The sequence below is a fragment of the Limulus polyphemus genome, unplaced genomic scaffold, assembly GCF_000517525.1.
Source record: "Limulus polyphemus unplaced genomic scaffold, Limulus_polyphemus-2.1.2 Scaffold1269, whole genome shotgun sequence".
Classification (NCBI taxonomy): Eukaryota; Metazoa; Arthropoda; class Merostomata; order Xiphosura; family Limulidae; genus Limulus; species Limulus polyphemus.
This window is the reverse complement of record NW_013666879.1, coordinates 122,541-135,014: the sequence shown is the minus strand read 5'-3', so window position 1 is coordinate 135,014 and position 12,474 is coordinate 122,541. Positions and strand designations below refer to the sequence as shown.

Here is a 12,474-nt window from a genome sequence, read left to right as displayed (position 1 = left end):
ACAGTGATTAGTTAAAGGTACTGACAAATTTCAAAGTCTGAATGTACACAGATTTGTGATTAGTCTATAAACAAGTATAAAATAAAAACTTGATTTTTTTTATATTATTTCTTATATATGCTAATTTTTTACTCAAAATTAACAAACCAAAACTAAAATTTCCATACATACTGAGTTAACAAAATGGGATAACCTGATTTTTTCCATATAAATGTTTTTAAACATTTTTCTGTCTTTCACCACAAATTTTCTTAAGATAAAGTAATCTACAATTTTAATGATTATTTTCTGAAAACCATGTTGTGTGTATTGTATCTAATAAACAAATAAATTATGCTTGTGGTAAAATCATAGTTTAACAAAACTAGAGAAAATGAATAAATGCATATAAAAGGAACTATTTTTTACAAAATGTAAATACATCTGAAATAAAACAGATTTGTCTATCAAATCATTTTTAGCAAGTTACAAATCTACTGAAACAATGAACATAAAAGTTATAAACATGCTATAACTGTGGCCAAAAGGGGTTAACATAATAAAAGGCAAATGTGTAGAAAATGACATTGACCATACCTATTTTTTCTTCTTCTCATATTGGAATATTATTAAATTAATAGTCTTAGTACTAAAAATAAAGGGGATAATACCATATATCAGTCAAAAGTCTTTATTTACACTATACATAATTATCAAAAAAGTATTTATATGATGCGGTGACATATTTGAAACAGGTAAAGGAATGTTAAAATTTCACATAGTTGTGTAATTATTTGAAAAAAGTTCAAAATGAAAAGGAGTCACTGAAATTTCCAATATCTGTGTTAAAGGAAAATTTAAATGTGTAGCAAAAAAAAAAAGTTGCATATCTTTCCATACGTAATTTAATTTTATCTGAATAATTCAAGCCAATAATGTAAAATGCTTTTGCCTTCACAACAAGCACTTCACTTTACTAAAGGCCTCATTCTGCTGTCATCTTCACATGCATGTTGTTTGTACTTCTTCACCTCTTCCAAGTAACGAGACCAAGCATCTGTGGGTTTTTCTTCCTGAAACAAAATTAGCTAACAGGTGAGAAACTTTGACTTAACTTTGTATGCCAGAAACTTTTCAGGATTAGGTTATACCAAATATATTTGTAATGTAAGAACTAGTTTAATATTTTTTTTAGTTACATTCTATATATTTTTTAGCATAAAGTTTTATATTTAAGAATATATTTTTTTATATTCTTAAAACATAATTCGTTTTCACTTTAAACTCCCAAATCTGATTTTAAAAGAAACAGTCTTTCATGTTGTCATCTTTATGTGAAACTTTGATAACAGATAAGGTGGTGTCTAGGTGAGAGGAACATCACATAAAACCATATTTACTTTTTAAACTTTACAATCTGTAATTACATAAATCAAGTAAGCAGTAGTGTAAAAACAAATCAAAATAAATTACATAAAAAAAGTAAATACTCATAATTACATAGCTCAAGAGATATATTAAAATTCTCGCATTTAAAGTTAAGGAGAGCTGAATTCAAAACACTTATACCTTCTTTCTACGCATACATTGCCTAAAAATATACTTGTGGTGAATGTAAAGCCAACTATATTAATGTTACAGTACAAGTCTATGAACATGCACAGGTTTCTACCTAAAACTTAAATTACTAGACTTCTCCAATTAGTATCCATAGTAGAAAATCACCACCATTCTATTTATATTGACAGTTTCCAAGTTCTAGCTTTCAGATCAATTAATGGCTGAACATTCAGCCTAAAGAACTCAGCTCTCATTTTAAAAATGAGAATTCTAAAATAGTTCACCTTTGAAAATACAAGTATAACTCAGTCCCTTTTCTGTACAATTTTAGTGGATATGTATTAGTATAGTGTACTGTTTTTTTATGTTACATATTGTGAAGCAATACTGCAGATTGCTAATAGTGTTTGTAAATTTTGAGATGTATGGTTTTCCTTATCTTACGTGATGTTAACAGTAATTGCTTCCATACATGTGTAGATACTGATATTTTTTAATTGTATATTTTAAAGCAAAAGCATGAAAATATTTTCTTCTACATTTAATTACAATTTTAGTACTGAAAATAAATCTGAAAAAGTTCCAATACTAAATAAATTGTAATTAAATGTAAAAGAAAATGTTTCCATGCTCTTCCTTTAAGCATACAGTCAGTTAAAAAAAATACCAATATCTACAAAGGTATCAAAGCAGTTAATATTACCATCTAAATACACAATAACTGAAATAACAAAACTAGTTACCTTAAAAAGAGCAGGAATCTGGCTATAAATAAATCACAGGGCTTGTCAATAAAAATGTTTCTAAAATTAAAATAAACTGAAGTTCAGGAAACCTCACCTCCTTCTTAGGATTAGTTTTCAGTTTCTTGACCATGCCAGTTTTAAGGATTTTTCCACCACGTCTCTTACTCACCTGGAGAGAAACAAGTACTTACACCATTATAAAAATTTCTACACATCTACCAAAATCAGAGACAGGTGCACACCAAGGACCAAGTGCTGTAGTTATATAATTGTTCAGCTTTGACGTCAATTTCCTCTCAAAAGTATGTTCAACTATTATAATCATAGTTTAACAGTACTTGTACAAGAAAGATAAATTTCTGGTAAACAGAATAGCTCACATAAAAAATTATTAAAAAAGGTTTAATACAATAGTTTTAAAAATAACTAATGAATGTAGCCTCAAAACCTGTTTAAAGCCATATTCAGTAGAAATCATCACTTAAGAAATCCAGACATGCAAAATTTGGAGCTAAAAATTCGACTATTCTTATTTGCTGTAGTTTTAAAGAGGTCAAAATTGTTTGCTTCTAATTCATATTGTATAAAATGAGTTAATGCATTATGATATAGCTCAAACTAAAGGTTTCTTACAGAGGTCACTGAAAGGAAAATAATGAGTATAACATGTATAATGGCCTGACAATTTTGTTTTCAATATAGAAACAATTTTCCATATTACTGTTTTGATATTTAAAACTTCTTAGCTAATACTTTCTTTTTAAATGGCATAGTTAAACATATCTTATAATCTGAGTGCTTTTGAAAGATAGGTGTTTCAGCAAGATGAAATTTAGAAAACCAAAAAAACATCTTTTATGTCTAGTAATGTTAGAGTAATGACTATGAGACTGGTTCATCTTAATAGCATCTAAAGTATGAATAATTATATTGTGAAGAAATGGTGCAGTAACTTATTATAGACAGAATAAAGCTGGATGATTTAATTGATATAATCAAAATTACCACTAAATAAAAACTGATTAATGAAAATTAATGATTCCAAATATTCCAACAAATGATTAATCGAAAGTTAAAATTTTCTAAAATTGAAAATGTATTTCCAATAATACTTACCTCCATTCACACTTAAAAGCTATTACTTGACTGCCAGGGTTTCTTCCTTTGCTTATCTAAGCATTGGTCTGATTTCTTCTTGCTGGCTCTAGTTATTTATACTCCACTTAATTGCACTTGGCAGTATTTGTATTGTGACACTCTCCACCTATATCAATGCACCCCCTATCTTGGTACTGTATATAAGCATCTCATTCAGATAATGTTATCCCTTTTTTGAGACTGACTCAATCCCAGTTTCTAACACTGGCACTTAATGGGGAGGAATGACAGGAGTGTGTGAAAGGAGGTAAGTATTATCGAAAATACATTTTTGATTTAAGAAAATTCTAACTTCCAAAACAAACTTACCTCCTTTCACACTTACAGCTAGAATCCCCCATTGATAAGGTGGAGGGACCAGTGAGGACATTATCCATACAGAAAGCATATGCACAGATCATAGGTGTGGCAATAAAAGAATGGCACCCTAGTGGTAGAACCGCACTACATCCACAACAGGTATTCCTTTGACCCAGGAATTAATTCATGAACTGTGAATAGAATTTTCATGATTTCTCATCACTATTATATATATATAGATTCTTATGAGTGGATCCCAACCTGTAGCCCCAGAGTAATGCATTCACATCCCCCGGAAATTAAGTGGGGTATAAAAGACTGGAGCAAGTGAGAAAAAAATCAGATAAATGCTTAGATGGGCAAAGGAAGAAACCCTGGCAGACGAGTAATAGCTATAAGTGTGAACAGAAATAAAAAGTATGTTTTGGAATTATAAATACATTCTCACAAAAATAATCAACTAATTGAGATTAGTGTATCCAATTATTCAAACTATTGATGAATTGAAGTTACAATTAAACTGCCTGTCACAAAAATGATCAACTAAACAAAATTATGTTTTCAAAATATTCTAAGTATTCCAATAATCATCAAATTGCCACTAAACTTGTTTTCCCTGTCTTTGTTATGGCAAAGCTACAAAGATTATCTGCTACTGTCATTAATTTTGAATTGCTGACCACAGGGAGGGCAACCAACAAACACTACCAATTCTTGGGTTACTCTTTACCAAAGAATAATGGGATTGACCCCCACATTATAATGTTATGAAGGATGAGCTCATTCAGAACCGGGTTTTGATCATGCTAACCACCAGGCATATAGTCTGAGGGAGAAAATTAGCAGTAGGGTTTATTAAAAGAATCAAAGCTATTTTTCAACTGAGTATATTTATGAATATAAGTATTATAATAATACCCAGTTTTTGATTGTCCTAAAAATGCATGCACACCTTATTATCTAAATGCACATGTCTGCACACTTCATTTCAACAGATGTAAACAAAAGGTGGATGTAAATATACTTTAGTAAACATTCTGTCTAATGTTAGATTGTAGAATAACATCAAGTTTATCTATTGATAGCAATATAAACAGTAAAGTTTTGGCATTAAATACACTAAAGCAAAAACATCTATACAAGTTATAGTGTTAATTTATTTCTATTACCCCCCCCCCCATCCATAATAAAGGCTTAACTATTTTTAGGCCTAAGACAAGTGGACTTTAAATTTCAATGTCTGCAATTAGAATCCTTTTGTATTATTCTAGAAAATCCTGTATTTTAGGAAATACTGTTGCAATAAAGATACAAATATGATTGCAAATATTTTGTGAGTCTCTGCTACTATACATACAAAATAAAGCTAACCATCAATTATAAATCATATAAAACTATTCAAAATAAATACACCATATAAATGCTACATTAAAAACTAAAAATAAATTGAGCTTCTGAAAACAAATTATACTTCCATTACACAACATACATCTCTTATAATTAAGAATGTATAATATCAGGATATTCAACAAACCAAGGAATCTTGGATAATTTTTCAAAAACCCATAAATGTTCCACTAACACTATGAATAGCTTTTCCTTTGTACCACATATTAATCAGTCCAATCAATCATCAATGAGACTTAAGTAATGAGAAACCTTTCAACAAGACCTACTGTACCAAGTTGTTTAATGTTTCAAAATTAGATCACAATGTTATTAATAACTCAGATATTACTGTTTTACACTTTTGGCTATTAGCATATTTAAGAGTCATTTGCTTGAAAAATAAAATTAACTCAGAAATGTGTATGCAATCCTGACCAATACAAATAAATGCTTACATTTTTAGCTACACTAACTATATTAATATTGTCCTAAACACTACTGGAACTAACAATATCTACTTTATGGAATCACAACAAAAATGCTACACACAATATATACACCAAAAATATCTTAAATACACCATATTTTTAGCTACACTAACTATATTAATATTGTCCTAAACACTACTGGAACTAACAATATCTACTTTATGGAATCACAAAAAAATATTACACGCAATATATACACCAAAAATATTTTAAATACACCATATTTTTAGCTACACTAATTATATTAATATTGTCCTAAACACTACTGGAACTAACAATATCTACTTTATGGAATCACAAAACAATATTACACACAATATATACACCAAAAATATTTTAAATATATCATATTTTATTGTAACAACTATAATTAAATATCTTTATCATATATCATGCAATTAATATGATTTATATATAAATACATAAAATATGAGCCATGCCCACTGTCCCAATTTTTCTATGAAAAAAACAACAATGTTAAACCTTAACAACTGCTAGCCCTTCAAAATATATTTTTGCTTTAGTAAATAAAGTAATTACAACATCCATTTATTAGAGCTAGGTCTAAATTTTCATGTTGAACACAATTTTGTTACCATTATATTTATTATACATTGTATATTCAGCAAGGACAACAAGAAAAATCATACAAGTTTCATGAATTTGTAGAAATAGATAGCAATATACAAGTTAACAACTTAATTAACATGTCACCGATTTTAAAGTATGTAAAATTTCAAGGGTAAATTATATTTTTCTTTACTTGTGTATTTGAAAACTAGTCCTCATTCATAAGATTCCAAAATGATGCTTATAAAGCAATTATTCTACACCGAAACATGAAATTTGGAAATTTTATACAGCATCATTAACTTGCGCTAAAACACAATGCAAAACTTTCAAATATAACATCATATTTCAGTAAAACTATGATGTCCAGCATCTTCATATCTGGAAAGCTCTTGTAATGGAAAATTTCAATATCTAGGAATATAAATATTCATTGTAGCTTAGTGGTGCTGCTGTAGCTTCATGTTCATTCCCATCAGCAAGCTTCGGTTTTCAGCAGGCTGTACCGTGATCCACATTTACAATACTGTACCGAGTTTTTATACAATTTGTTTTTTTACATTTATTAGTGTTCAAAACTATTACTGTTATAGATGTAGAAATACTGTACTTTATAACATTAACAATGTAAGGTTTCAAAAATTTTCCTTTAATTGAAATATTTTATGGAAAAGTTTTTCTAACCAGCATTTTCACCTATCCAGCATTACCTGGGTTCAGCAGATGCTGGATAATAAATCTTTTACTGTACTTTAATTTGGACTAAAATTAGCACCATAAATCCACAATTATAAAGAATATGTGGGAAACTTTAAATGCATGACAAAGTAAAATTTCATGATATATTGTAGCTTTTGAGAAAATTTTAGAAAGTTGAGGAAATTAATCACAGTTGATCAGCAATATGTACAGATAACAGCTCAATAAATTAATTCATAAGTAAAATATAAAGATCAAATAGCCCAAGTGGATAAAATGGCCATGTGTGTGAGGATTGATAAAGAATATAAAAACAGGATTAATAACTAACTTTTTTAAAACAATAGCAAAACCTAAGTTATTGAAGCTTCTGCTCATTTCAAAAGTATTTTCTAAAATAAATTATGATGCACTATTTAACCATTTTTTTTTTTAAAAAACTATTTTCACACACTTTCTGCCTCACATCTATATAAACGATTTCTGTGGAGCTCTTAATATGGATTTAGTTCTCAGGTAAAACTAAAAAAACCCAGTAGATTAGGCATTTCAGAATTAACCTAAAAACATGCATACACAAATAGTAGTAATTTTTTTGTGGAGGTTTGTAACCTTCTGTTTCAAAGTGTATTACAATCTTATTAGTATTTCTATATAAACATTTTTTTTATAACTAATATATTGTACAATACAAAAGTACCATTAACCCTCCCCCCCAAAAAAAAATTCTGATGGGTACTTTCTTCCTATCACATATATATAACTATTTTTGTTCAGTGCTGTCCCTATATACAAAATGTTTTTGCATGCCACAAGCCTTGCAGTTCCACTTACTCATTATTATCATGGTTCCACTCTATCTCACATACATATTGTCATGCTAAACCCTCCACCAACAGGAATGCTACACAACCACCTGATGCATGTGGATCCCTCTATACAATTCTACTGAACTATCGTTTTGAGTTTAGGCAGAAAAAGAAGCCCCAGTTTTCAGTGGGGAAAGAAGGGTGGGAAGTGGGAAAAGTACCTATTGGAAATATATTTTCAGTATAGGAAAATTATAACTTCTGATAAGGTACATTACTTCTTCTCACATATAGCTAGAATCCCACATTGAATAGGTGGACGGACCGGTGCGAGGGATATAAGGAAGCACTCTTCAAAAGCTTCTGAAGAATATCCTATACCGATGATCATTGTAAGAAAGAATCATCCTTGGGAGACCACACCACTTCTGTACCAGGTATACTCTTTGCCCGGTATGCAAAAAGGTGTCACAGACACATGCACAAAAAAGTAGGAGCACAACCAAATGGGAGAGAAAATGAAGGGATTGGAATCTGAATCACCTAAGAACATACTCTCAATCCCAATGAAGAGAGGCTGTAGATGAATTCTCTACAGGCAGTAATGTGGGGGAAAGCAAAACTGGATGTTCTCCAAAGTGTAGACTGTCTAGGGCGTATCAGACTTCATGTGACCAGTCAAGTCCAAACCAAAACCAACCAGTATCGAGAATATAACTTCCAATCAGCAATAGGAGGAGGGTCCACATAGTCTTCACTTCAATTTCCGTAGAATGGAATTATATATTGTGCAAACCAATCTGTGAAATGTGCACATGTGCACAATCCACAACTAACCAGACATCTGGGAAACTGGTATCCGAATTATGGTAGTAACAGGCATCACGTGTGAGGACTTATGTTGATTGGTCCTGCTCAAAATCCTAAACCAGTTATTGGAAACTGACATCCATGTGATGGTAGAATGTGGGATCCCAATAAAAGGGGGTGAACTGCAATGTGAAGGATTGACCCCAAAACAACATCATCTCCTAGGACAGGGCTTTACGCATTGGAGGGCATCAAAAACTACCGGATACCACCAAATGGAAGTGGATTGTCCCTAAAGTCATATGCAACCACACCCTCCAAAAATTCACAGAAGCTGGGCCTAACATCAATCCTTAAGAGCCCACCATACAGGTATGGAAAATTTTTATTATTAGTGTACATGCGCAATCTCATACCCTCAGACAAAATCTTACAGCATTGGAGGGCATCGCTAGATTCTGGTTACCACTGCGCAGAAGTGAATTGACCCTATAAATGATACGCAACCTCACCTTCCGGGTAGTCACAGAAGCTGGCCTCAACATCAACCCTCAGAGCCCACTGGACAGAGATGGTGCTCATGAATGGAGGACCAACGTCAGCTATACCAGCAGAACACCACTGCCCTACTCTCAAATAAATGTAGTTATATATTTAGTTATTTGCATAAGATCACATTCAGGAGGATATCTCCATGATTCACCACCCCAGCAGCCTCCCATACTCCACTTGAAGAACAAAGGAGGATAAAATGTGGTGGAGAATATGGTGGAATGTGCACACCGAAGACAGTGCAATGGGTGACCACAAAAACCTTGTTTTAAAAATACCACCCCTGATTTATTCAAACTAATGGATGGCAGGAATGGGCAACTATCCCCTTCTGCTTTACCCATATCCATGGGTTAGTACAGTCTGGAATGGGCACATTTATGAAGCAAATATATTGCAAGGGAAAAACCTATCAGCTATCTTGTGGAACACCCATTCTCAACAGTGTGCGTTATATGCCACAAGAATATAAATATATTTTATGATAGCAACATGGCTATAGGGTGCGGATTTGTGATGCATTAAATATATCTGGACATGCAACACTCATCACAGAGTGGGATCCCGACAGTAAAAAAGGGACATGCCCATGAATGAAAGTACAATGTGTATAAAAAAGATAACTTAACTTACTCTGTCATAGTCTTGCTGAAGTTTGAAGGATGGTGACAGGTAAAAGATGGTATCTAGATGAGGAAGAAACAGCCACCCAATGCAAATAATGGAATATGAACATATGAGTGGTAGGCCCCATGCTCGCTTAAAGAATATCTTCCAATGGATGACAGAGATGAGATGCCAGGGAAAAGGTAAAGTGCCTGACCTGAATTCAACACCTAGAACAGGTTTCAGAATGAAGAAAAGGAGGAATAAACCAATCTAATCAAAAGCCAAACCCAACTGGTAAGTGTTGAGGAGAAAGGTCACGAACAGAGGAATGTTGCCAGGGGATGAAGAGGTAGGAATGAGAACCAAGGAAGCCATGCAAGAAATGTCACAATAAAGAGCACATATGGGACATTGAAGCCTATTCAGATCAGACTTGGAATAAAGGACGCTTCCTTTACTGGCAACAAGGAAAAATTACCTTCAGGAGCTGTCAAAGTCTTGAGAATGAAAGATCGATCCAGATAAAGGAGAACATATGTGGAATGATACAGAGTGCTGGAAACATAAATAGCAAATATATCAGCCCAATGATGCCCAAAGGTAGGTCTTAAAGGACAAGTGAAAAAAAAGGAACATGAGAACAAAAGTTCAAACAGAGTTAAAGTAAGGCAGTGAGGAACCATATTGAAATCTCAATCCAGAAGGACTTCTCGATGAGGAGGTCTACAAACCTGGAAGGAATGCAACAAGATGGAGAGGATAGGGAAGGTAAACACAAAACGGTAGCAGAAAAAACAGGAGGAGGAAGTGGTACACCCAATGATGTGTGGCACTTGTTCAATCACCAATGCAGATCATCTATGAGTGAAGGAGGAAGGGAAATGGGAGAATCCAAGGGAACCCAAGCGAGATTTCACTGGTTGTGCAGAGTCCACTGAAGAGACCCAAGGGAATAGAAGTTTACATCCCTGAAAGCAATCAAACCCTGCAAACAGTAAGAGAGGGAGCAGCAAGGGTGTAGAGAACTGGAATCAACGAGGAGAAGTTTGGGCCTGACTGAGGTGGGAGATGAAAAAGACCCCTAAGTGGACAAGATATTGGGTAGGGGTCAGGAAAGACTTTTCTAGCTTGATTATCCAACCCACTTGAGCAGTGTCTGAAAGAAGAAGACAAGTGTGAAGGGAAGACTCCATTTTGAAATGAGCTAACAGAAGACAGTCATAAATGCAACAACCAAGCATGTACAAGTTGGACAACAGCTTTGACCACCCGAAAAATGACACACGGAGCTGAAGCAAGCCTGAATAGCAAGGTGCAAAACTGGTATACAACACTGTGATGGACAAACCGAAGATGGCGTCTGCACTGATGAGAAATAGGAATGTGTAGATAAGCATTCTAGACATCTACCTTGGTCACCCACAATTCCAGAGAGAAAGCCCACCATAGTGTGAGAAAAGACTCCACTGTAAAATGAGGAAGATCCAGAAATTGATTGAGGAGGACAGATTGATCCCAGGATGCCAGTCCCTGGTTTTCTTGTGACCACAAACAGCCTGGAGAAGGATGGCTGACAGGCTCAATAGTTCTGTGTAATAGGAGAGTCTGGACCAGCTCGTTCAGAGTTTGACTGGTTATAGGATCCTAAGGTAATAAAAAGGATACGAGTACAGAAAACAATGGGGTTGGGAAAATAATTGGATGACAAGTCCTTCTGATAAGACCTGAAGAACCCAATGAATGGTAAGGAATTCCCACCATATTTAAACAAAATTGGTCAAATGAGTCCCCACTGGACTGGAATCCACAAGATAGTCACCAGTACTGCTGGCAATGATGTGACTTGCATCTATAAAAATGACAAATGGTGGAATCCCTAGTGGGAGTAACAGATAAAGGACAGGAGGGTGTCAGATGTGGAACAGGTGCTTGCAAGGGCTCAGGTTGAAACAAATGAGCAATCAAGGATGAAATGATCAAATGTTGCCTCACAGAATCCACACATGATTCCAAAGTTACAGGAATACAGTTGACAGTATATGAACCTGGAACAAGACAGTGTCCCTTCCAGAAGGTCCCAACAGCAAAAAAAACAAATGTGAATAGAGAGTTGAGGAGGACAGTTGTGCCAATGTAGAGGTAATGAGGGAAAAGATATCCCCTGAAAGTCCTTCAGGATAGTGTTGGAGTGCCTCAGAAAGGAGGTGTTTAGTGGAGAAGAGTCATAAGGATAAAATGAAGGTGGGAAAGCTATGACTGAGATAAACAGACAAGACTGTCAGGGTCAGCCTCCCCCCAACATAGAAGGCAATGCATGCTAGCACCAGCTCACAACTGAGAAGCAAATTGCTCAGCATGATTTCCTGACATAAGGAAAAGGAGGAAAAACAAAATACTGAGAGGAAGAAGAGTCATATAATAAGGAAGGAACAGGATTACTGGAAATCATGCAAATTGATAAAATGGAACACATCTGAGAAATCATGTCTAAAAAGGCTGAATTAGGCCTGGCAGATTACACAGGAGAGACTACACAGATTACACATGTATTCCTTTACTGCATATGACAAAAGGTTTTAGTGTCTTCATTGAAAAATTGATTAAATTACTTTTTGTTTACGTTATACCAATTAGAATAGCATAAAATCTTAGCTAATAATCCATATTTTAAGAGTATACAAGTTTTAAGTTCTTAATTCTACAAGGATAAAGTAATTCTCGATAAAGTACGAAATTAAACATAAATTAATCTCTATAAAATCGTTATTGCTCAGACAAACCATAATTTTTATAGTCTTCAATTTT

At 33.5% G+C, this 12,474-nt stretch overlaps 1 protein-coding gene across 1 annotated transcript in view; it reads right to left on the bottom strand.

Annotated features, from left to right (window-relative positions):
* Window positions 1-654: 654 nt before the first annotated feature.
* LOC106462865 (uncharacterized protein C19orf43-like) overlaps window positions 655-12,474 on the bottom strand; it is a 17,322-nt gene continuing 5,502 nt past the window's right edge. The window contains exons 2-3 of the mRNA XM_013922830.2: window positions 2,380-2,454; window positions 655-1,052 (exon numbers count right to left, since the gene is read on the bottom strand). Coding sequence (XP_013778284.1) covers window positions 948-1,052; window positions 2,380-2,454 — 180 coding nt within the window. The 3' untranslated portion in view covers window positions 655-947. The remainder of the gene's footprint in view (window positions 1,053-2,379; window positions 2,455-12,474) is intronic.